General features: G+C 55.3%; 1 protein-coding gene across 1 annotated transcript; it reads left to right on the top strand.

The window, feature by feature from the left end:
* The first annotated feature begins 325 nt into the window (after nucleotides 1-325).
* STARD10 (StAR related lipid transfer domain containing 10) lies at nucleotides 326-25099 on the top strand. Its single transcript, XM_028116026.2, has 7 exons — nucleotides 326-449; nucleotides 839-1149; nucleotides 20943-21090; nucleotides 21693-21796; nucleotides 22422-22539; nucleotides 24384-24436; nucleotides 24683-25099. The coding sequence occupies exons 2-7, from the start codon at nucleotides 943-945 to the stop codon at nucleotides 24926-24928; spliced, it is 876 nt and encodes a 291-aa protein (XP_027971827.1). The 5' UTR covers nucleotides 326-449; nucleotides 839-942; the 3' UTR covers nucleotides 24929-25099.
* Nucleotides 25100-25609: the final 510 nt, after the last annotated feature.

Genomic DNA, 25609 nt, shown 5'->3' with positions numbered 1-25609 from the left:
TCCAGAATCCCTCTTCAAGCACCTCAGGGCCCCTCCTCCCAGAATCCACTCTAACTTGGCCCCTTCCCGCCCCGTCCCCAACCCCGGGTTGAGGACTAGTCCTCCCCAGGCCACGTCCCCTCTCAGGGCGGGCGCTAGGACCCTGCGGGGCGGGGCTCCGAGCTCCGTCAGCTGTAGCTCCGCAGCCTGGAAAATACCAAGCCCCGGGGAGCGGAGCCCCCGAGCCCCCGAGCCTAGCCCGGAGGGAGGGAGGGAGGAAGGGAGGGGGCGCGCGGGGCGCGGGGGGGGGAGCACGGGGCGGGGCCGGGCGGTGGGACCCATTGCTCCTCCCCCCGGAGCCCCCGCGCGGCCCCGGTCGCCCGGGCAGCGGTGGCAGCGGCGGCGGCGGAGGCGCTCGCACCCCCGGCCCCGGCGGGCCCCGGCGGGCCCCGGCGGAGCAGCCGGCACAGGTGAGCGTCCGGCTGGGCGGGCGCCCCACCCCGCCCCCACCACCCGCCCCGCGCGCCGCCCGCGCCGGCGCCGCTGCCGAGTTAGTTAAGCCGGTCCGGCCGGCACTGCGCGGAGCCCCGCCGTCACCGCGGGTCCTGGCCTCCCCTGGGTCCCGAAGAGCTCTCGCGGAACAACCCCCCCGCCCTCGCACCCGATCCGCAGCCCCTACTCCGGCCCCAGGGAGGTCGGGGGTCTCTCCTGGGGGTGGCCCCGTGACTGCCCGGTGCTGGTCCGCGCTCACTAGGGGGCCAGTCCCTGCCGGTCTGGAACTCTCCATCCGCCCAGGACCCCGGACAGCCCCACCCGCGCCCCCAGCGCGCTCACTCCCGTCCTCAAACCGGTCCTGCAGGTCCCAGGAAGGTGGCGTCAGCATCTGCAGCCGCGTCGACGTTGTTTGAGCCTCCGCGGAGGACCCAGGAGAGCCGGACTAGGACCAGGGCCCCGGGCCTCCCCATGGAGAAGTCCGCTGCCTCAACAGAGCCCCAAGGGCCTCGGCCAGTCCTGGGCCGCGATAGTGTCCAGGTGCCAGACGACCAGGACTTCCGCAGCTTCCGGTCAGAGTGTGAGGCCGAGGAGGGCTGGAATCTGACCTACAGCAAGGCCGGCGTGTCTGTGTGGGTGCACGCTGTGGAGATGGATCGGACCCTGCACAAGATCAAGGTAGGGTTGCCCTGCCCCACGTGCAGCCTCCACCGCACCCTTGCTGCCTGGGACGGGGAGGGAGGCAGGCAGGGCCACAGACACCTGGTTGTGCACCTGGCCTCAGAAGGAGTCTCCTGCCAGCAACCAGGAGGAGGCACAGTTTGCTGGGCAAGCGCTCATCACACAGTTGGGCCAACTGAGGCCCGGAGAGGGGGTGTGACTCACTCTGGCTCCTCTCAGCCAGAGCCCAGGCTTCTTCATGCCTTTGCCTGTTCCTGGGGAGGTGGGCTGCTGCCAGGCCTGTCTAGGGGAGTGGTCTCCTTCTGGGACCACTCTGCCCCCACAAGTCTTCACCAGGTCCCTGACTTGAGTTATCCCAGGTGGGGAGACTGAGCCCTTCTCTCCCTAATTCCTGGTTCTGTTTTCACTCTCTGCAGCCCTGGGTGCCAGGGACCTGATTCCTTCCTGCCGGATGCCCTGCACTTCCCTCTTCCTTCCCTAGGTGCTCCCAGAGTCTCCTGCAGGGACTTAGGATCATGGTTGGCAGATCGCTTGGATGTCCCTGCTTTACACAGGGCCAGGCTTGCGGAGGAGGGGACCAAGGGAAGCCAGCAGATGCAGGGCAGATGCGGGTACATCAGCTCCCTCAGAGCCTACAACCCCATTCCTCACAGCCCTGTGATTTTCCTCATACAGGACAGGCTTGAGGTTTGGGACTCCATGAGCCCACCTCCCCTGTGGGACCAGACGGGGCAGAGGCTGGTGAAGATTCTGGCCTAGAAGCCTCAGTAGCTGCCCCCCAACACATCAGGCATTGCTGTGAATGCCACATTCCGAGGGGGGCAAGTCTCCCTTCAGTGGGCTCTTGGCAGTAGGTTGTGCCCTTCACCTCCCTTGCCTTTCTCTTGCTCTCCTCTTTCTGCTGCCCTCCTCCTCAGCGTGGAGGAGTATATTCCTGTTGGGGGGGAGGGGAAGGGCACTGGACTCAGAGGGCACTTCTGCCCCGGACCTGCTCTCAGACTTAGCTGCGGCATCTTGACTTCATTCCAGGGTTGGAGATATCTGACCTTCTCTCTCCCGTGCCTTTCTACCTCCCTGTATCTTCATCATTTATAGCTTTGTCCATCTGTCCCATGTGGCCTTCTAGCTCACCCTTCCTGCCTTCCCCCCTTCCCCCCAAACCGTGACTCTGTCTGGATCCCAGCTATCTGACTATCTCTTTCTCTCCGGGTTTCCATGTGTGTCTCTCCATCTGGGACTCTGCCCAGGCCTGAGGGCCCTGGCTAGGAGGTTCCTGGGGGCCTGATCTGTGTCTGAGGCTGAGGAGCAGGAAAGCAGAGGGCGGCTGGTACGTCCCAGCTTGGTGCTTTCTGAGGGTAGGGATAGATCCCATCCCTCTCTGTGTCCCTAGCATCCAACACAGATAGAGCAGGGATGTTGGTTGAATGAAGGATGAAGAGAAGGAAGGAACAAACTGAATGAAAGGTGAGCAAGGTTGTTGCAAGAACAAGGCTGTTTTCTAGACTGTGACCTGGGAAGGGCTTAAGGCTCCCCAGAAGCAGAAGGTCTGAACTAAGTCCAGTATACTCCCACCCTCTGTGTCAATAAGGAGGAGTTGCCTCCTCCATCTGGCTTGGTTAATGACTAAACCCAGCCCAGTCCAGGACTGGAGCTGGTGGGTTTTGGGGCCAGACTGCCACAAGAGACCCCTTGTGGTCAGATCAGACTTGTCGGGTGCCCTTCTTTGGGAGAGGAGGGGACTTGGAAAAATTGGGTGTCGTAGTCTCTAGGCAGGACCTGGATCCTCCTCCTCTCTCCGACTGAGCAGAGTTTGGAGGTGCCAAAAGGCCCTTTGCCATCCCTGTTTCATACTCCCTCCTCACTGGGGCGCAAGTGAGGACACTGAAGCCCAGAGAAGGACAGGGGCCAGCCCAGGGTCACAGAGCCAAGTCTTAGAAGAGCCACGCTTGGAACCCGGATTTCCAGCCTCCTAGCGCTCTCTGTTCTGTTCCCCACCATGGAGGTAGAGTTGGGGACAGGAGGTGAACAGAGCTGGGGCCTAGGATGGAGGCTGGGGCCTTGGCTATGGGTACCCCAGCCCCCCACTCCTGATCCCCTCAGCATAGCCCAGTGGAGCTCTGAGAGGTGGGCAGGGGTCTCTGAGCTCCCCATCCTCAAGACTCCAGGATTCCCAGGTTCCATGCAGTGAATCCCATTTCTGACAGGAGCCCCTGCCCCAAGCCAAGCAGGAGCTGTGTCTCTCTCCACCTTCGAATTTACCCTCTGGCCAGTCCTGGGCAGTTGTAGGCTTGTCTCCATGCTACAAAGAAACTGAGGCCAAGAGTCACTTGCTTCAGATCACAGAGCAGCTGAGGCAGAAGTAGGACCCAGGCCAGCCTGGCTCCAGAGCACCTGCCCGTCTCTGCTTGGGCTCACTTTTTAGTCAACATTATAGCATTTGACCCCATCAATAACTCTTTGAAGTATGGCAGTGTTCTCATAACCCCATTCCTGTCTGATAAATGAAAGAGCTGAGGCCCCGAAAGGGGAAGTGGCTTGCCAAGGTCACGCAGCAGGTCTGAAGCCAGAGTCCCCAGGGCTGATTGCGTCACTCCAGGGGGCTGGGACTCAACGACAGTTGTTTGTTGAGCTTTTGCCCCCTTACCCCATGTGTCATGGGCCTGCCCCCTGGACAGGCCTTGTTCTCGTGATCCCGGGGTGAGGGTGGGGATGGGGTTCTGCCTATCTGTCTACCTGCTTGATTTCCTCCTCATGTCTCTTCCCCTAGACTTATCTTCTCCTTGTCCCTGTGTCCAGAGGTCCCTGAAAGCCACTGTAGCTCTGGGCCCAGCATTCGGAGCCAAGGCAAAGCAAAGGGGCTGATGGAGGCCACCTCTACGTTTTTCCTCCCTCCTGGCCTCCAGCCTGGCCTGGCCTCAGGTCTGCACTGTGCCCTGGGCCCTGGAGAGGAGGCAGACACCACCTCCTGAGAAGTCAGGCCTTGTCCCAGAGGCAGATGCTGAACACGCATCCTGGGTCCAAGGCAGAAGGCAGATTGGAACCCAAACCTAGGTCTCTCGATGCCCAGGCCAGTGTCTGAGTGTATGAGAAATGCAAAACTAGGGGGTCTGCCAGTCATTTAAGCAGGGCCAGCTTTGGTCCAGTCCTGGCTGGAGGATACCTGGCTGGTATCCTTTTCTGTATATGACCATAGGCACGTCCCTGCCCTTCTCTGGCTTGTTTCTCCATCTGCCACGGAGTCTTCCCGGCTCTAAGAGCCTCTGAACTCAACACTTGTGCTGGGGCCTGTGGGAGAGAAAGGAGGAATGAGGGGATGGAGAGCAGGAGGTGATGTGGCCTGCCGAGACCTGCCTTTGATGCTCATGTACTCAGGCTCTCCGATGCTGCAGCCTGCCTAGCCTTGTGCTTGGCTAGCCATATGAGAGGCAGAGGAGACCTGGCCCTGTCCTCAGAAGTTTCCAGACCCTGGTGAAGAGAGGAATGACAATGCCAGGTGACCCCTGCCTATTACATGAGGCAGATGTTCACAGAGGCAGGAGTGGGCCCAGTGAGCAGGGGCCTTGAGGGGCTTGGTGGCTGGAGCAGGGGTGGGAGGTCTCTTGGGGGAGTGTGGCCGAGAACCTGTGGTTCCTCTTGCTACAGGAAGCTGGGCAGTGGGGACCTGTCTTCTCTGACTTCCTTTCCTATGGCTCCTCTCCTTCTGCTTTGGAGAAAGCTCCACAGCCCCTCCCTTCCTATCTCTCTGTCCCCCTGTTCTCACATCACAAGTCATCCCCACCCCCACCCCAGGTTTCAAGCCTTCGAGTCTGTTCCCTCTAAGTGCCTCATTGGCTCCCCTGTGAAATGTGGGATTATTTTACAGATCCCCAAGAGCCCTTCTCACTCTTAACAGTCTTAACACTCTTAACAGACTCAAGAGGGTCGTGCGGAATGTGGGGGCAGGGGCAGATGTTTTCTCTACGGCTTTCCACTGAGTCTTCACAGCTGTCTTGTGTGGGTCTTATTAACACCATTGAACAGATGTGGAAACTGAGGCTTAGAGCAGGAATTCACTTGTGCAAGGCCAAACAGCTAGAGGTGGCTGAGGCAGGATCAGAATTCAGGTCCTTGGGTCTCCAAAGCTGAAATCTCTCTGCTCCCTTGGGCTTGCTTATAAACACCTGTGGGCCCTTTTGTGTTTAGGACCCCATGCATCCCAACATACCCCTCTCTCCTGCCTGCATCTCCCTGTGCAGTGTTGTTGTGGGAGAGCCTCCTGGAGGGGACCCAGCTGAGCAAGAGCCCAGTCCTTGGTGTGACCTTGGAGGTCATTTCACCTTGCCGAGTCAGTCTTATCTGTGGTGGCAAGAGTGTGAGTTAATCTGGTTTTTAAGGCCTTAGACTCTGGATTCAGGTTCAGGCTGGGACTCTGCCCATCTGGGGCTCAGTTTCCCCATCTCTACAGGAAGCTGCTGGGCAGGTGATTTGTAGAGGCCGTTTGGGCCTTAGACCATGGTAGAGGTGTCTATACTGGTGGACACAGAGTAAGGAAGGTGGAATGAGGCCACTCTGTGCCATCAGAGAGCTCTCTAGATGGGGCACTTGAATCCAGGATTGGGCCCTGAGGACCTGTCCCAGCTGGCTCTAGCTCTGACTTGGCGTGGGGGCAACTGGGGGAAGTAGTTCCAGAGCTAGAGCCTGTTTACTTCAGCAAACAGGCTCCCAGAGAGCATGAGGTGCTCTCAGGACCATCAGGTGGCGGAGCTCAGAGAAGGGAAAGGTCACAGGGGGCTGGAAACTTTAGGGAAGTCTTTCTGGAGGAGGTGCCTGGGCTAGGCTGGGGCTGTAGGTTAGAGAGCACATGGTCCAGAGTCCTGGCCACAGGGCCTTGAGCAGGTTGCTGCCACCACCTCGGCTTTAGCTTCCTCATTTCTCAAATGTGGATAGTAGGGCCACCCTGCCTGTCTTTGGACATTTCATCCATTCATTCGCTCATTCAGTGAGCATTCACTGATAGCCTCCTGCCTGGCCCTGTGCTGGAGGTTAGGGACAGAGAGGGGAATCAAGCCCACGTGCTGCTCTCAAGGAGCTCCCTCGTGCGTGGAGGGACACTTGTCACACGAGCTATGGAGACCCAGAGGGGGCCCCTGAACCAGCCTTGGGGGCCAGGGAAGGCTTCCTGGAATGCTCAGGTGATACCTTTGGAATGGGGTGGAGAATGAGATGTAGGCGTTTGATAGCACTGGGAGCATTCCATACCAAGGAGCCGTTGCGCAGGGCTGGGAGGCGGGAAATAGAGCAGTGCATTAGGAGCCTGGCAGGTGGCTTAGTAGGGAGCTTGGGACTCAGGGGCTTGGAGGTGATTAGGGAGCTGGACCGAGGCCCTAGGATCTGGGTCCTGGAGGTCCTGGGGTGCCGGGGAGGGTTTTCAATAAGGCAGGTGGGAGGAGGAGGATTCTGTATTTGTCTGGACAGAGGTGCTGAGGCCCATGCTAAAGCTGGGGCTGTGGGGAATGCAACCAGAGAGATTTAGGAGCGATAATGGACGGGACATGGTGGTTTTAACATAACCTTTTGCAATGTGCAAACTGTGTTGTGCACGCTGGGGTGTAAGATGGTGCGGATGTGCAGCCCCCTTGATGCCTGCCTTGGAGATGTGAGGAACCTTGTGAATGTGAGTGGGGCGAAAGTGGGTGCCTCTAGTCAGTGTCCCCCTGGGGCCAGAAGATCCCTCGGTCCGCAGGCTGGCTCTGTATGTCCACGCCCAGCTCCCCAGGCGCTGGCTTTTAAACTTTAACAAGCCCCAGCTCAGTTTCCAGCCGAGAGTCTTTAAAGTTTCAGGAGATGAGAGAAAGGAGGGAGTCCTGGAGACAGATGGGTTTTCTTTCTTCCCCCTGCATCTCCATGCCTGGCGGGGCCACCTAGAGCCAGGGCTGTGGGCCCCATGACTCCAGAAGCCTGGCAGTCTTCAGTGAACTGGGACCTTGGTTGGGCCACTCCAGCCTGTTCCTGAGGGTCCAATGGCCACAGGCCTGGCAACCAGATTGCCACCATGATAGGATGGAAACCTTATTCCAGCCCCGATGCTTTACCTTTGCCCCTGACTGGGCAGATGAGCCTGCACCATCAGCAGGTGGGAGGACAGCTGTTCAGACCAGGTGTTAGGCTGGAGGTGCCCCTGTTCCTTTTGGTGCCTCACTTTATCCCCTCTGGTATGCTTGGGCTGGGGCACCTGGACCTTCAGAAGCACAGACAGTGAAAGCAAGTGGCAGGCCCCGGACTTACTGGAGGGTCCCACGCCAAATCCAGGCTCCTCTCACCGGTCTTGAGAGAGCCTGGGGCAGGTGGCCCAGAGCAGCTGGAGCTGTTCTCTGGGGCTTTAGTCTAACATTTGTCTCCCTGCCTCTCAGCCTGGCCTCGGTGAAGACTTCCTACATCTGTTATCTCTAGAGTCATGTGGTCCTGTGGGCCTGGGCCATTTAATCTCGTCCTTTGGGTTTCATGCCACAACCTGCATCTGCCCCTGGTTCCCTGAGATCCCCTCTACCATCTTCTGGATGCCCCCCCTCTCTGTCTTCGGTCCTTCCAGATTGCTTGGGACCTGATTCTGGACCAAAGAAGTGACAGGTCTTTTTTTTTTTTTTTTTAAGATTTCATTTATTTCACAGAGAGAGTGAGAGAGCACAAGCAGGGGAAACAAGAGAGGGAGAGGGAGAAGCAGGCTCCCCGCTGAGCAGAGAGCCCACCACGGGGCTAGATCCCAGGACCCTGAGATCATGACTTGAGCTGAAGGCGGACACTTAACCAACTGAGCCACCCAGGTGCCCTGGAAGTGATAAGTCTTAAGGCAGAGGCCTGTCAACCAGAGGGGATGGAGTTTCCTGGTGTGTCTCCAACATTCATTCATTCAACACATTTTTATTGAGCACGTACTATATGCCACATATTGTGTTATATCCAGGAATTTAGTGGCAAATCAGACAGATCAGACCCTGCTGTTATGGGCTTACATCCTGAGGAAGAGACTAGAGAAAACAGAAGCAAACCTATAATTAAATAAGATGCCAGATGGTGGTTGTGTGTTATGAGGGCAGCGTGATGTGACAGGGCTGGTCTAGCCTTCTCTGTGTGTGTCTTCAGTGTGTGGAGCTGGATTGGGGGCAGCTGTGTGTGCGATGTGAGCCTCCTCGCAGGTGCCCCAGTGACAGCTCTGGGGCAGAAACCCAACGAGGGTCAGTAAATCATATTGGGGTGTGTGTGTGTGTGTGTGTGTGTGTGTGTGTGTGTGTGTGTGTGTCCGCCTGCATGTGTCTCAGGTTGTGTGTATGTGCCAACGAGGGTCAGTAAATCATATTGGGGGGGGTGTGTGTGTTTCCGCCTGCATGTGTCTGAGGTTGTGTGTATGTGCCTCTGAGTGTGGGACTGCGCGTCTGGGTGTCTGGCGTTACTGTGTGTGTGTGTGAGAGAGTCACGCCCCCTCACTGCTGCAGAGTTGTCTCTGATCCAATTATGTCTCCTCAGCTGTCTCCTGGCGGCTCCAGCCCTGAGCTCCACGCCGGCTCTACCATGGCTTTCCCTTCCCTACCTCCATCCAGCCTCCAGGCCTGGCCTCTGGGCCTACCTCTGAGTCTCAGAGTCTCCTCTTGGGGTGCGTTCTCTATCCCTGTGTCTGAGGGTTACTGCTTCTTCCTTTATGTCTCTACTTGTCCCTTTTCTTCCATGTTTTTTTTTCTGTCCCAGTTATTTATTCAGTCAACAAACTACTTCTCATGCCTCCCACCCACTCTGCCCCACCTCAGCCAGTGTGTGGGTGCTGGAGACCTGAAGATGGATGAGACCCGGGCCCTGCTCCTGAGGCCTGGTGGGGAGACCAGTGAAGACTGGGACAGCCCTCCAGGACAACTCCGGCGGAGAGACCCCAAGGCCGACAGCACGGTGGGGGGGGGGGGGCTGTCTGGGTGGGGCTTTGGGAGCCCGGCAGGAGCCAGGCTGCAAGCTGAGCAGTTCTCTGCAAATCCCTCAGTGCCAAGGGCTCCCAGAGGCAGGAGTACAGACTGAGAGTGAGAAGGAGTGGAGGCGGAGCCAGAGAGGAGGACATTTTGGAGTTGGGATCTGGGCCCGAAGGCAGAGAGAGAGACAGCAGGGACTTTCAAGCTGGGCAGTGCCAACCATCAGCTCTGGGTTTTAAAAAGTTCCCTAGGGCAGGGGAAGCACTGGCTGGGAGCCAGGAGACCAGAGACAGGGATGTGGCTGCAGTGGTCCGAGCAAGGATGGGGAGGCCTGCCTAGGGTTGGTGAATAGGAGGTGTTGGAAGGTGGTGGCTGAGCAGAATCCCAGGGATGGGAGTGAGGGACGAGTCCAGAACCTTGCCTGGGGTCCAGGCGCTGGAGGAGAGTGGAGGGCAGTGGGCACTGGGGCAGATGATATGGCAGCACTGGACATGGTGAGTGTGAGCCTGGGGGTGATGCCCAGGAGGCTGTTGAAGACGAAGTCTGGAGCTTTCTAGGGAGAGTGCTTTGGGGGCATCAGACCATTGGCAGTCTCTGAAACCCTGGGAGGTGTTTATCCAATTTGTCTTGGTCTTGATGTCTTTGTGTCAGCCCTGGCCCTTGTCTTGTCTCTCTAGTCACCCCCTAGCCCTCCCTCTTCTCCAGGCCCACCCACCCTCTGCCTCTCTCAGCTCTCCCTTCTCTTTCTGGCTCCCCCGCCCCCCCCCAGGCTGGAGTGGAGGGGCAGGAGCTCCAGCCCTGGAGGGCAACTTCTGAGATGTCAGAGCAGGATGCTCCTCATTGCTGCAGAGCTGGGGCCTGCTGGCCTGGAGCCCGAGGGGTGTGCTGGGGGTCAGGGAGGCTGCTGGAGACGGGGGTGGGGGGGGTGGAGAAGGAGGCAGAGCGGCTGTGAGTCACTCAGCCCTGGATGGAGAGTAGCCGAGGGCCTGGCGTGGGCCGCTGGAGCTGACTCAGGAGCCTTGTCCAGGGCAGGCATGGTAGCACATCCACTCTCCACAGTCTCAAGGGGACCCCACTTTGGGGGAGAAGATGATTTGTAGGTATTGGTGCCAGATCGCTTTCCCTTCAGAAGAGAGGGCCACAGGGCTGGGCTGGTCATTGTGCAGGTGGGAATACTGAGCTAGAAGGTGGGGGAAGGAGCCTCTGCACTGGGCCCGCGCCCCACGCGCTCTCTGTGTCCTTCCAGCTCCCCTCACTCCAGACACAGCCAGCCCCACAGACGCAGCCCCAGGGACAGTCCTCACCTGGCCAGGTGCTTGCTCACCTGAGATGCCTTGGCTCCTCCACGGAGCAGAGCCCGGTTCTTGGGGAACAGCCTTGGGTGGACTGTGGCTCATACTGGGTTCCTGGTTGGTTCCCTCACTTTACTTTTTTGAGCCACCATTTACAAATGGGCATAATCTTCCCTCCTCCCAGGTAATTGGGAGGAGGGAATTAAATGAATTTGTAAAGCTCTTAGCACAGAGCCTGGCACGTCATTAACATTTGCTGAGTGGATGAATGAAGAGTCAGACGGCTTCATTTTCTCCCACCTCCTTTCTTGTTCACTCAGGTTACCTGGTGGAACTGCTCAAGCCCTCTCCTTCCTCCAGCCAGTCCGGGCCTTTTCCAGGCCCCAGACTCACACCAGCACCTCTGCCAGGAGCCCTTCCCCCTCCTTTTCTTCTGAGCGCCATCTGTTCTTCCTTTTATCCTGTAGGACGCCACTTAGCTGCTCCGCCTTGTAGCTTATCCTGGCTTCCCTCTTCCCCTGCACCTCCCGCCCCAGCAGAGGTCATTGCCTTTCAGCCTGAGGGCGCAGGGGCCCCGGGTGCCCTCTGGTCCCACTCCCAGCATGGTCAGGTGATGTGGAGCATTTCCAAGCTGACTGGGCATCAGCATGGGCAGCCTCAGGCCCCAGCTCAGCTCAGCCCAGACTTCCAGGTCCAGGGAACGAGGACCTCTGGATTCTGGACAACACTCTCAACTCAGGAGGAAAAAAGTATAGTTTCTATGCCTTGTATAAACTGTGTTGATAACAGAATCCAAAAATGAAAAATCACCCGAAGCCTCCATTCCTGAGTAAAACTTTTCCTTGGTTCCTCCCAACTCTCATTCAAAGGTATAGATAAGTTATACATAGTTTAGGCCTTGGCACAAATTTGTGTTCTCTTTTGTTCATTTAACATTGCATCTATAAAAGTTTCTAATATTGCTACAGAATTATTACTTCACGAACATTTCTGGCAGCTGCTCCCTGCCTGTCCTATTCTACGTTCTGAGGGTTCAGAGCCAGCCTTGCCCTGTGGAGCCCAAGTTCTCAGTAGCTGGACAGTTGTCATCCAGGTGATGTGTCTTAACCCATCCGGGCCCAGCTGTGGGTGGTGTTCCAGGTCGTTATCAATATATTTTGCTAATTATAAATGCAATTATATAGTCATGAATGTTGTAACAGCTTTTTGGTGTGTTTTTTCCTGAGTATAAATTTCTGGTCCTGGGGTTCCAGGAACTGAATTGAAAGACATTTTTTTCTTTTCTTAAAGATTTTATTTATTTGACAGAGAGAGAGGGAGAGAGCACAAGCAGGGGGAGTGGCAGGCAGAGGGAGAGGGAGAAGCAGGCTCCCTGGGATCATGACCTGAACTGAAGGCTGACACTTAACCCACTGAGCCACCCAGGTGCCCCTGAAAGACATTTTTATGATTTTAAAAATATTTGCCAAATTGTTTTTTGGAATAATGGAATCAGTTTTTGCTGTCATTAACTGTATAACAGTTTTACCATATCCTCACAAGCAGTGGGTATTTTCTATATTTTTGCAAATTTACTAAATGTAAGTTGGCGCCTCAGCACAATTTAAATTTACTTTAACTATCAGAACTATTAAAGATCTTTCAGCAAGTCCCAGAATCTTCCCTGAAGCCTGTCTCTGACCCCCTCTACCCCTACACTGCATTTCAGGAAAGGGTGATGGCAGGAGTCATCAGCCTCAAGTGCCATAGAGATTTTTACAAGTCCAGGAGGTTTTCGCGATGACTCTTCCTTCTGATTCCACAGAAGCACTAAGGACCACCGGCCATGGCTCCTGCCCTCTGAAAGTCAGAGGAAGCCTACACAGGCACAACCTCGTTGTTGGCTCATCTGTCCACCCTTCCATTCAGAAACAGTTCTTCACTAATCCGTGCCAGATACAGGGATGCCACGATGAACAAGGGGGCCATAGCACCGTGGGCCAATCAGTGCATTGCAGCGTGTGTTGACCGAGGGAGGCCTGGGGGTGGAGGAGACAAGAAAGAGGCCCCCAGGCCAACCTGAAGGATTTAAGGACTGGGAGGTTCCAGCCAGGCTGAGGTTCAGAAACAAAATAGGGAAGGAGCCAGGGAAGGAAAGTCCGGGGAAAGCAGGACTGATCAGACCTCTTTCCTCCCGCACCCCTCTCCCCACTTTCTCTGACCCCTTGTGTCAGTGCCCTTGAGCTATTCTTGAGATTTGGGGGGCTTTGGAGGAAGGTCTTAGAAGTCTCCATTCTGGGAGCCCCAGAAACCCAGAGGCAAGAGCAGGCGCTCCATCTGCTTGGCTCAATGCTGGCCTCTTGGGGCCCTTGGGAGAGACAGTGGGGGGCCCTGGGAGGGGACCCAGAGCAGAGAAGGTAGAGGGACTGCTGAAGCTGAGCCTCTCTCATGCCGTATGCCCCAGGCCAGTCTGCATCTCTCAGCACCGGGGCTGACATGGAGTCAGCAGTGCCTGGCCGTGGGGGCCGTGGGGGCCATGGCGGGGGGGCTGGCGCATTTGTGTGGGGGTCCTAGTGGAAGAGGGCCACCCACCCCACTCTCTATCCATCCACCCTGTGGAGGGATCTGGGGCATTTTTGGTTTTTTAACTTTGTTCCCTGGCCCTGTATATCCTGCCCTTTGGGGATTAGCAAGAAGGTGCTTGCGTCGGCAGGGCCTGAGAAGTCTGGGGAAGCTGCCGGGGCTTGGGGCTGGAGTAAGGGCAGCTGAGGCCCGGCCTTTATGTACAAGACTCATTTAATCCTCACAGCTCCACTCTGAGGGGCAGATTCTCCCTGTTTGACAGACGGAAGATACAGGGACTAAGAGCTGAAGTCCTTTGCCCAAGCCATGGCCAGGAAGGATCTGCTGAGTAAACCGTGAGCCGTGGGGCCTGGTTGGGCCTGGCTGGGTCTGGCGAGGCAGCACGATGGCCAAAACCTTCTCAGGGGGTCTTCCAGATGCAGGGCTCCAGGACTAAGATTTGGAAGAGGCTCTGTCTTTGAGCCCAGTGAGGTCTGAGGATGGAGTCTGGAACTTGTTCTGAGGAAGAATGTATGAGCTTTGCCTTCCTGGTCAGCATGCCGTCTGAATCCAGTGAGCTCTGCATAATAGCCATCAGTTAACTAAGACAGTCTCCAGTTGCCCACGTGGTGTTTGGGCTGGGCCAGTCCTGCCCCTTGATGACGGCAGCAGAAAGTCTTGCCCCTTTGGGATCAGGCACAACCAGGTGCTGGTTCTCTGCTTCACCACTGTTAGCCTTGAGGCCTTGGTCCATCCTTGTAACTCTCTGGGCCTCAGTTTCCGCATCTGTAAGATGGGAATGATGATACCCATTGGGGAGTTGGCAGGATCAGAGACAGTGTTTATAGAAGTTGCATGCAGCTTGGGGCCCCTGACAACTGGCAGAAGCAGTTGGACCTAAATGTCAGCCCCTGTGGGGTCCATGGCCCAGGTGCTCCACAGAGGTCTCCTTTGTGATGATGAATTAGGTAGTGATTTTGAGCCATTAATGCATGGTAATGGTTACTGAGGTTGTGGCTGTGGTTCAGGGCTATGACTGATTTGATACTGAGTGCCCCACCCACAGTCAGGAGCACTTCCCTGAATATGGTTGTGTTGGGAAAAGATGATTTACATTAACAGTTACTCCTCTTACACTGTCTGCTAAAACGCAGCATGGTGACCAGTCAGGACAGCCTGTGGGATGTTACAGAGCCCACACGAACCCCTTACCTTCTCTGGGCCTCACCTTTCCCAGTGGTAACTGAAGAGTGGTGGAGGAAGAGATCATCTCCTGGGTCCCTAGCTATACCTTTGGGATAATCCGTGTGCCCCAGATATCCCACAGGCAAGGATACTGGAGACCTGCCGTGTGAAGTCTCAGCATGAGGGCCAAACTTGGGTCCACCTGTCTGTCAGTTTGCATGTTACGGCCCTGGCCTTCAGCCCTCATGGCCACATGGCAGCTCCGTGGAGGTGACCTGACTTCTTTTCCCCTGTCTGGGGTCAGCTATCTTCCTGGGTCTTGGGAAATACTGCAGCCCTTTTCCCTACCACTTCCCTCCCTCCCGTGGAGATTCTTCCTTCTCTAAAGCGGAGCCCTGGGAAGGCCTCCAGAGATGCACAGGGCAAGGGGTGGGAGAGAAGGGAGGGGCAGAGTGAGACACAGCTTGGCACCCAGTGGTCCCTCTGTTGAAGCACCCTCTCTCCCCTCGTGGCACTTCTCCTCTCTTTCCTTTTAGGCTTCGCTGCTCTCTGCTCCCATAGTCACCACGCCCCTCTTCCCCACCCCGACTCATTCTCTCCTGGAATTTTGTGTCCTTGTCCCTCCATGCCACCCATTCATTGAGGCTCCTGGTTCACTTCTGAGGCCCTACTGCCCAGTTGCAGGCCTGGCACACAGCGGACTCCAGAAAGTGGTGAATGGCTGGATGGGCAGATGGGCAGGGCCAGGGTGAGGCAAGAGGAGAGCCCAGGGCACACATATGAGGTGGCACATTGCAAATGGGACCTGGTCCTGTCCCGTAAAAGGGTAAATGGCTGCTTACGGAAGCCTGCTGAAGTCAGAGCTGCTACTGTTTTTTGAGTATTTACTATGTGCCAGGCATATCACGTGCATTATCTCATTTAATTTGATCACAACATCTCCATGAGATAGGTACTATTATTACCCTCACTTTTCATGCGCAGAAACAGACTTGGAAGTCTGTGCCCAAGGGGAGGAACTGGAATTGGAAGCTGGGAGTGCCAGACTCAAAACCTGCAAGAGTCTTCCCCGAAGGCCTTCCTCACTTGCCCAGTTCCTTCTGACCGTGGCTCTATGGGACTGAGGGGGTGCAGGTCCCAAGGGTTCTGAGCACTCTGCTTTCTACCTCCTGGGGCTGGAGAGAAGGGAGTGCGGGGGACACAGTCTGTGGTTTCTCCGGTGTCACCTGCTCCCTCTGGGCCTCAGTTGGCTCGGCTGCACATCAGCTTCCCTGCTGTAACCAGGCCCTTCACTGAGCAGCCAGGAGCAGCCCCCCTTCGGTTCAGGTTTGCAGGGGGGCGCTCCCAGACGGCCAGCCCAAGTGACTGACTTGCCCAGGGCCCAATGGCTGTGGGCTCCTGTCACAGGCCTTAGCACCCCCCTCCACCCCCCGCCCAGGTGCTCTCCAGTGACTCACCCCTACCCCCACCATCCCTCCTGAAGCCTCTTAGAATTACACCGCACATGTGGTGGCCGCCGCTGTGGGCAGGGATGGGGCTGGATGTAATTTACCCCTCTTGGCACAGCTGCGCTGCCTCCAGGAGCCAGGCGGGCTGAGGACACCCACGGTCCCTCTCCACTGTCTTCTCCAGACCAGCCCCCCAGCCTGCCTGCTTTTCCACCCGCAGTGCCCCCGCCCCCGCCAGGCCTGAAACCACTGCAGCCCTGGGCTGAGGGAAAATGGGCAGTGTCTGGGCAGCGTGGGTCCCCTCTCAGTGTGCACCCACCCCCAGCCGTGAGCGCACCTGGGCTCTGGGGACGCTGAGCCTGGCCAGGGGGAAGAGGCAGTCCCAGGTAGGATTCTAATCTAAGAGCAGAGTCCTGTTGTCACTGCCCCCTCCACACACTCATGGGCCCAGAGAACACCTCTGCAAAGTCACATCAGCTTCCAAACTTGGCTTTAGTTAGAGAAGTTCTGTTTCCTCAGAGACCACCCTGGAGTGCTCCTTGATGGCTAAGGGTACAGGAAAAGTGGGTCTCGAATCCCTGCTCGGCGGCTTCCTCTGCTGTGCAATTCTGGCAGGTTGCTGCAGCTCCTGGGTGTCGGTCTCCTACTTTGCAGCGCGGGAGTGATGCCAGCTCATAATTTGGGGTGAAGCGCGAGTGTGCGTTGAATGTCTGCTGCAGCATCCAGACCTCCACGTGACTGCTCGGTAGAGGTTGTCCCCATGCTCATGCTGCTGCCGGTCTGATCTCTTCTCGGCACCTTCTCCAACACCTTTCTCTCCGTCCCACACCCCTCCCATTACTTTGCTCACTCACTCACCCACTCACCCGTTGGTTCACTCATGCATCCTTAGTCTCCTTCAGTTGCACAGTTTGATGCTGAGTGCCCCACCCGCAGTCAGGAACCCTTCCTTGCCCTTCGTGACCCTGATACTCCCCAGGGGGGACTTTTGTAAAAGTCCCTTATTTGGGGTTTGTCTGATTTTCCTAATGATTTGATTTCGGTTATGCGTCTTTGGCAGAAAGGTCACATAAGTGCTGCCGATATTCTCTTCCCTGTGTCCTAACAGGTGACACCTAGTGGTAACTTGTCTCGTCCCTAATGACGTTCGCTGTGATCACTTGATTCAGGAGGTGTCTGCCATGCTTCTCTACAATGAAGTTACTCATTTTTCCCTTTGTAATTAATAAGTATTTGATGGGAAGTTACTTTGAAGCTATGTAAATACCCTATTCCTCATCAAACATTAATTTATCTATTCATGCCTGTCTGTACTTTGGTTTCCTATTTTATTCCAGGGAATATAATCTGTTGTTATCATTATTTTAATACACGGGTTGTCCCAGCTTTAGCCTGTGGTAGGTGGCCAACCTAGTTTGTCTGGGACTGAGGGGTTTCCCAGGATGTGGGATTTTCGATGCTAAAACTGGCAAAGGGGGTGCTTGGGTGGCTCAGTCATTGAGCGTCTGCCTTTGGCTCAGGTGAGGATCCCAGGGTCCTGGGATCAAGCCCCGCATCGGGCTCCCTGCTTCGCGGGAAGCCTGCTTCTCCCTCTCCCACTCCCCCTGCTTGTGTTCCCTCTCTCGCTGTGTCTCTCTCTGTCAAATGAATAAATAAAATCTTAAGAAAAAAAAAAAACTGGCAAAGCCTTGGGCAAACCCTGACAAGTCGCTCCCTAAACCCGTGGGAGGCCTTCATGCTGGATCCTGTGTCTGCTGCACAAGGTCCCTGTCATTCTGTAAGTACGTCCTTACTTGCTGGCTCAAGAGCCTCCCGGTTCATCTTATCTGACCCAGCCCTAGAATCACGTGTTTCTCCAAGAAGACCTGGAACCAGGATCTTTTGAGTGTTAGCCTACACCACACCAGGGGGACTGGGGCAGACGGAACTCAGCTTGCCTACACGCCTCACTCTTGTCTGCCTCTGTACCTGTTCCCTGGCTGTTTTTCTTCCAGCGCCCTTGGCAGTCACCTGCCTACCAGACAGCTTCTCTGTGCAGCCCGATGCCTCCCTCCACCTTGCAGAGCTGACCTCCTCCTTTGTGCCCTCACCGGGCAGTTTGGGGTACCTCTCCATTGTCAAGGTGGTCTCCTCCCTCAACTGGAAGCCTCTCGAGCACAGGCCTGAGTCAACTCTGATTCTTCTGTGCTCTGCACAGGGCTGGAATTGGGGGCTCTTAGTTAAATGATTGGATCTAGAGTCATACCCCTTCATCGAGCAGAAAAGCACAGGGAGGGTAACATTTCAGGGTCACACAGTGAATCCTTGCAGGCTGGAGTCTATCCTTGAACTAACTAACTTACTTTCTTTCTCTCTCTCTTTCTCTCTCTCTCTCTTTCCTTCCTACCTTCTTTCCTTCCTTCCTTCCTTCCTTCTTCCTCCCTCCCTCTTTCTTTCTTTTCTTTTTCTTTCTTTCTTTCTTTCTTTCTTTCTTTCTTTCTTTCTTTCTTTCTTTCTTTCTTTCTTTCTTTCTTTTTCTTTCTTTCTTTCTTTCTTTCTTTCTTTCTCTTTCTTTCTTTCTTTCTTTCTCTTTCTTTCTTTCTTTCTTTCTTTCTTTCTTTCTTTCTTTCTTTCTTTCTTCCTTCCTTCCTTCCTTCCTTCCTTCCTTCCTTCCTTCCTTCCTTCCTTCCTTCCTTCCTTTCTTTCTTCTTTCCTTTTGTATTTTAGACCTTTCTTTGACAATCAACAGTTAGTTCTCATCCACATTAGCTGTCTGTAGACTTTTGAAAGTGGTGACAGGTACGTGGGTAACCAAGGTATGGAGCTTGTTTGGTGAAACTTCATCCTTGTTATGTTTCTGGACAACTGCACACGGATACAGTGGAACATTCCTTATTCCCTTGGCCCAGACAGCTTTGTTGAGCCTGGTATCAATGTGCACATCTGGAGTTCCTTCATGGCAAATTTCTGGATCTCTTTGGGTGCCTGAGGGGCACGCTTCTTGAAACCCACTCCATGGATGCTCTTGTGAATGTTGATGGTGTGTTCTCTGGTCACTACGTCGTTGATGGCAGAACGGCCCTTCATGTTCTCACCACCCATCTTTGCGGGAGCCATTCTGGCAGGCTGGAAAGCGAACTTTGGTTTCCTTAATTCTAAAATGGGGCTAATACCTCGGGGCCTTTCTGTGAGAACAAAATGTGGTAATATGTATAAAACACTTAGGATAGTACCTGGAGGAAAAAAAAGGAAAACTCTCTCCTCTGCTGGTGGCTGGAGGAAGAAGGGCACGGAGGGGAGAAGCGAAAACAAAACAAAAAAAAGGGTAGTACCTGGCATCTGGTGAGTGCACCTCTCAGTATCTCTGGGGGCCTTTCTACTTAAATCTTCATTACTGTAGAAGCAGTACTATACATTTTAGAAAACTAGAAATACAGCAAAAAGAAAACCATCATATTCTCATCATCCAGAGATTGCCGCTGTTGCTGCCACTTTAGTGATTGTTCTTCCCGAGGCTTTTCTGTGCATATATTTTCCCCCAGTGAGCTTATGCTGTGCGTTCCATTTTGTAACCTGCTTTTCTTCAGGCAGCAGTCCACCACTTTGTTTCAGCAAATTTCAGCATGTCTATTACTCCGGTGATACATTTCTCCAGTCATCTCAAAGATAGCCTATATAGCTGTTTAGTCCATGCTGGGGTTCAATCCAGGACCACACCTTCTATCTGGTTCTTGTGTCCTGCCAGTCTAGCCCAGGACCTCCCTTAGGACATTGATCTGTAGAAGAGACTGGACCAGTAGCCATGGAGAATGCCTCACCGTCTGCCTTTGGTTGTATTCTTGTGAAATTTAGCTTGTTCTCTGTCCTTTGTATTTTCTGTAAAGTGAAGTATCTCCAGGGCTTGATGAGTTCACTGGTGCCTAGAATACCCAGTAGGTGGTGATGTGCCCTTCCTGTGGCCTTTCCTCACCATTAGTGGTGCCAAGGCCTAACACAAGATTAGAGGAAAGGCAATGTGACTCCCCCTCATATGGTTGCATAGATCTCCTTTTTTAGTAACATGGGTGGCTCCCTTGGCACCGTCTGAATGCCCAGTTCTGGGAGATCTTTTTAAACTATACAAGCAAACTCATCCAGTTGCTGAGGGGAACTTGATCGTGGGGTTTTGGGCTTCGGGGTGAAAAAAAAAACCACAGAACAAGGACGTGAATTAAGTTTCATCTTGCTGAGTGCAAACTTAACAAAACATAGTTCTGTTTTTACAGACATATGATCTGGGTTAAATCCCAGCTCTGCTGCTTACCAGCTGGGCAACCTCGGGCAAGTTACTTAACCTCTCTCGGCCTCAAGTTCCTCCTTGGATTTCTTGTCTGACAGAGTTGTTTTGATGGTTAAATAAAAAAAGTATCCTTGGCTCTTTTCTCCCATAGATGGAAAGCTCTTTGAGGACAAGGCTAAAAATCGTAAGAAATCCAAAGATGTTTGGGGCACCTGGGTGGCTCAGTCAGTTAAGCATCCGACTCTTGGTTTCAGCTCAGGTCGGGATCTCAGGGTCCTGGGATTGAGCTGCACCCCGTGTCTGGCTCTGTGCTCAGTGCAAAGTCTGTCCCTCTCCCTCTCCTTCTTCTCCTCCCTGCCACCCCATACTTGCTTTCTCTCAAACAAATAAATAAAATCTTTAAAAAAACAATCCAGAGACGCCTGGGTGGCTCAGTTGGTTAAGCATCTGCCTTTGGCTCAGGTCATGATCTCGGGGTCCTGGGATCGAGTCCCATGTTGGGCTCTCTGCTCAGCGAGGAGACTGCTTCGCCCTCTGCCTGCCACTCCCCCTGCTTGTGCGCATGATCTCTCTGTCAAATAAATAAATAAAATCTTTTAAAAAAATCCAAAGACGTTTGTTGGATTAAAAAAAAAAGCACAGATGGTACAGTAGGTGATGAGTGACTATCATGGATGAAAGAAATCATCCATTTAGGCATTTGTTTGTTTATTTATGCTTTCACTTCTTCTAACATGTACCCCTTCCAGGTTCTGTGTACCTCCATCCATGAAGTTCAGGGGTCTGGGAAGGCGCAGATAGATTTTCGTGTATGGGAGTCCAGAAGGTCTGGCCTGGTCATTCAAGAAGGCTTCCTGGAGAAGGAGACTGGGACGGAAGGGGAGGTCTGGGGGAGACTGAGCAGGGGGAGATGGTCTCTGGATACAGGGCTCTCTGTCTCCTGGCACAGGTGGCTGCTGGGAGGGCTGGACAGGGCTCGTGGCAAGAGGTAAGCCCACGCTGGCTTCAGAGGTTGCTGTTTTCTCTGTTCTCCCCCTCTGTTCTCCCCCACCTCCCCTTCTTGCCTGTCCCCCTTGGGGTCTCCTGGCCAGGGCTTGGAGCCTTGTGCGAGCCCGACCACCCCTGTGTCTGTCTGCAGTGCCGGATGGAGTGCCGCGATGTGCCAGCTGAGACACTCTATGACGTGCTACACGACATTGAGTATCGAAAGAAGTGGGACAGCAACGTCATTGAGACTTTCGACATTGCCCGCTTGACAGTCAACGCCGACGTGGGCTATTACTCTTGTGAGCAGGCGCAAGCACACTGATGCCAGCCAGGCCTCCAGCCCATGGCCTCTTTCTGCCACCTGCCCACCCTGCGGTCACTCCCACAGCCAGGCTGCTCAGACACCTGCGTGCTTAGATGCAGGGCTGCCCTCCCTGACAGCCCGCCCGTTCCCAGACACTTGGGCACACACACGTGCACACTCACACACACAGGCACTCCCGTGTTCACGTACACACTCCACACCCGTGTACACAGTCACGTACGCAGCCCACAGCCACGTGCCGCATGCTCACAGTCCCACATTTTTCAATACACACACACAATATTATGGTTCTCCCACATACTCACGTTCACATGGACAAACAGCCAGGCCAGCAAGGGAAGGGCCGTGTGAGGTGGTGAGCAGGAATGGCCCGAGATGAGAGGTGGGGAGGGTTCTGCTCTGTCCCTTTCCTAGTCTCAGCCCTGTGACTGTGGGCTGGGAGGTGGAGGGGTACCCGTTTGGATCAGGGAGAATTGGCAGTGAACTAGGCATCTCTGTGTCCTGGGCCTCAGCTGTGCCCTCCCTTGCAGGTAGTCAGGCCAGTGGCCTGGCTGAACTGTCCCTTGCACTCCACAGGGAGGTGTCCAAAGCCCCTGAAGAACCGTGATGTCATCACCCTCCGCTCCTGGCTCCCCATGGGCACTGATTACATCATTATGAACTACTCAGTCAAACATCCCGTGAGTCTCCCTGCCTCCCCTGCTGGGTGGGCAGGGGAAGGTGCCAGGTACAGCTGGGCCTGCGGGCCTGGCCCAGGAAGAGGCCTCTGGCTGCCATCATGACTTTCATGTGACTTCAGCCCGGGCATGAAGCTCTCTGGCCCTCAGTTTCCTTCCTGTGTAGTGAGAATAATGGCTCTTGTCTCCCTGCTGAGCTCTCAGGCAGATGGGAAGAGGGTGATGCGGGCCATCACTGTGGGCGAGTGCGATGGGCTGGCTGGGAAAGGGGGTGCGAGGGGTGAGAGGCAGGCTTCTCTGACCCTTCCTGAGGCTGAGCTGCCTTGCTCTCCATGGCAGGCAGGACAGGCAGGTACAGCTGGCCTGGGCAAAGATGAGTGTATGTGTGTGGGAGTGCCCATGTATGTGCTCATGACCTCTGGCCCCAGACTGGGGGCTTTTCTGAGGAGAACAGGGTGACCTAGCCTGAGTCTTCCCTTTCTCCTCACCCCTGCATCAGGCCTGGCCTGGAGTGGATGCCAGGGGGTTTGAACTAACTAATTCTGTGTGTGTGTGTGTGTGTGTACTCACAAAGACACTTCTTTTGTCCCAACCCTGAGTCTCACCTCCCTTTGCCTTCCATCCCCAGAAATACCCGCCTCGGAAAGACTTGGTCCGAGCTGTGTCCATCCAGACGGGCTACCTCATCCAGAGCACGGGGCCCAAGAGCTGCGTCATCACCTACCTGGCCCAGGTGGACCCCAAAGGTGAGGGCTTGGCCCTGGCAGCCCATCATGGGATCCTTTCCTATACCACAGGGGATGCGACCAGATCAGTAGGCCAGGGATCTGCTTTTTGATCCCTAATTTTGATTAGGGATCAAAAAGGGCCTCCATTAGGAGCTGTTTTGTATTTTGGGGCATCTCCATCCAAAATATCATTTGAACCAAGGTTTGAGACTTTATAACGGTTTGAAAAGCAAAGGCCAAGGTGGTAGACGCTGCTCCATGATAAAGCTTGGAGCTCTTTTCCTGGACTCCACACCCCCAGGCTCTGACTTGCTTCCCGCTCACTGGCTACTCTCACTCCATCTGTCTTGCTGGCTCCTATCCTCTGCCCATCCTGGAGGCCTGAGTTTTCCAGGTCTCAGTCCTCTTTCCCTTGGGAGGGCTCAGCTATTCCCAAGGCTTCTGTGGCCAGCTGACGTGCATCTCTGCTGGGATCCAGATCCCTGTGGCCATTGGCCTCCTGGACTTGTCCCTCAAGACGTCTTTCCAGGACCTGAGACTCACTGTGTCCAGTGCCGAACTATCTCCCCTTCTAGATTGTGCCTTCTCCTAAGCCTCCAACCCCCAGTCACCCATGCCAAGAACCTGGGGGTCGACTGGGGTGCCCTCTGCTCAGTTCCCAAATCTGGCCACCCATTCTTATTGATTCTACCTCCTAAATAGCTCCTGAATCTGTCCTTTCTCTCCATACTCAAGCACCTTGTCTGTCCTTACAGCTACCAAGGGACTTTTCCAAAACACGCCTTTCCTCATGACTCTCTTCTGATTAAAATTCTTCTCTGGCTGTTGCATTCAGAGTAAAGTCTAAACCCCCTCCCCAGCTTTCCCAGTGCCTCCTCATACCTTACATGGTCCCACCTCCCTGTCTAGGCAGCACTTTCCCTCAGCCTCGAAACACCTCTCTTCCCTCACTCATGCCCCTAGGGCTGCTTCAGATGTCACCTCCTTTGTCTGTGATACCCAAAGTCACCAATACCCAGAGTCACCACCGGCTCCCTGGTGGCGGGCTCATTCCCCTCTAGCAGAGCCCTTGGCCCCTGTTGGGCCCCAGACAGTGAACTGCTCTTTGGGTCCCTGGGGCTGTCCCAGAGTAGGTATCACGGAGTGGATGTGGAGTGAGTGCGTGAATGGGTGACTGTCTAGAGGGGGGGTGAGCCCTGGACATCTTTGCCTGGATATGCCCAGGCCCCACCGAGGGTCCAGTGACCCAGGCCCAGGGCCCTCTAGCACCTCACTGACTGTTGGGAGGCAGAGTAGACACTTGGGAATGAGAAAAGGTGGGCAGCTGGGCTGTGGATTCCAGGTCAGGCCAGGGTGGGGTACTCAGCCAAGAGACCTATGTAGCAGCTCCCTGGGGCAGGGAGCATGGAAGGATGGGTAGCTGAGGGGCTGAGCATCAAGGCCATTCACAAGTTGGGTATGAGAAGGGCGATGTCAGTGGAGGGGAGATGGCAGGCGGGAGCTGGGTAGGTCATGATTTCAACCTACTTGTAGCCTGTGGTCACCTAGGACCCTGTGGTTTTCTTCCATGCAGTCCTCTGGGGCTCAGCAGAGGGACAGGAGGGGTGTAGGGGGTGGGTTTGGGGGGATACAACAGAATTGAGCCTGGAGACCTTGGGCTAAGGTGGAAAGAGAAAGTGAGGTTGATGTAGTCTTATAGGACTTGCCTCACAGCCTACCCACCCCCCCCGCGGGGAGAAGAGGGTAGTCTCTTTGCAAGCCCCAGGCTGGAAGGAGCGGGCTGGTATATATGTTTGGTGGGGGCTGGGTCCCTAAGGCGGCTGCTTTCCTTCTCTCCTCATTACCCTTCCCTGCTCTCATAGGCTCCTTACCCAAGTGGGTAGTGAATAAATCTTCTCAGTTCCTGGCTCCCAAGGTGAGTGGCCTTGGGACTTTGGGGTATGGAAGCTGGGGGAGAGGGTTCGGATGAGGGGGTGGGTCAGGGATGGAGACTGGGAGTCAGGGGGCGGAGTCAGGGCTGAGGGGCGGAGTCAAGAAATGGGCCAGAGTCAGGATCCCGGGAGCCAGGGACTGAGCCGCTGGAGGGCGCAGGCCGGGATGTGGCGAAGACTCAGTCCCCGTCCGCGTCCACCCCTGACTCGGCTGTGCGGCGGCCCCGCAGGCCATGAAGAAGATGTACAAGGCGTGCGTCAAGTACCCTGAATGGAAGCAGAAGCATCAGCCGCACTTCAAGCCGTGGCTCCACCCAGAGCAGAGCCCCTTGCCGAGCCTGGCGCTGTCGGAGCTCTCCGTGCAGCACGCGGACTCGCTGGAGAACATCGATGAGAGCGCGGTGACAGAGAGCCGGGAGGAGCGCCTGGGTGGCGCAGGCGGCGAGGGCAGCGACGATGACACCTCGCTCACCTGAGCGCGGCACCACCGCAAGGACCAAGACAAGATGGAGTGGGGCCAGGGGTGGTGGATCCTCCCGCGCTTTCTCCCCTCCCCCACCCCCTGTGCCTCTTAGGGACGCTGGGCTCGGGCCCAGGCTGGCGCGGCGGCCTGTCTGGACGCAGCCCCAATAAAGGATCCCACAGCCTCGGCTGGCTCGTCACTGTGCCTGCTTCCCACCTCCCTGGGGCACGACCACCGCCTGCCGCTGCCCTTAATCCCCATGTCCTAGAGTTCATTTTGTTAATTTCATTATTGATTACCTGGCCTTTGCCCCTTTAGGCAACTCCTCATTTCCCCATGTGTAGCTGGTGGGGGGCGGTATGTCAGGTCATCTCACCCCTGCCTCCTGCCCATAGTGTTCTCTTCTCCTCTGTCTCTTCATTAGTTCCCTCATCCATTCACCCGTCCTTGTTGCCTGTTCCTTCTGCCGTTTGCTCCAGGCTCTTTGGCCATCTTTCACTGCTCTAAGAGAAGTAGGTCTGGCCAGTGGCCTCGGGTCAGGGGTCAGAGGGTGAGGTTCTACCATGTGAGTACAAGCTGCGGAAGTGGAGGGTCTGACACTCTCCAGTCATCATGGAAGGAAGGGGGAGAGGTTCCTGCTGCTCAGACCACATGGCTGTGGGCCTCAGAATGAAGACTGGGGACAGCATGTTCT

The sequence above is a fragment of the Eumetopias jubatus genome, unplaced genomic scaffold, assembly GCF_037043125.1.
Source record: "Eumetopias jubatus isolate StellerSeaLion01/CBP00866 unplaced genomic scaffold, mEumJub1_p1.0 scaffold_13, whole genome shotgun sequence".
Taxonomy (NCBI): domain Eukaryota; kingdom Metazoa; phylum Chordata; class Mammalia; order Carnivora; family Otariidae; genus Eumetopias; species Eumetopias jubatus.
The sequence above is the reverse complement of the archived record's forward strand: the minus strand, read 5'-3'. Positions and strand labels throughout refer to the sequence as shown.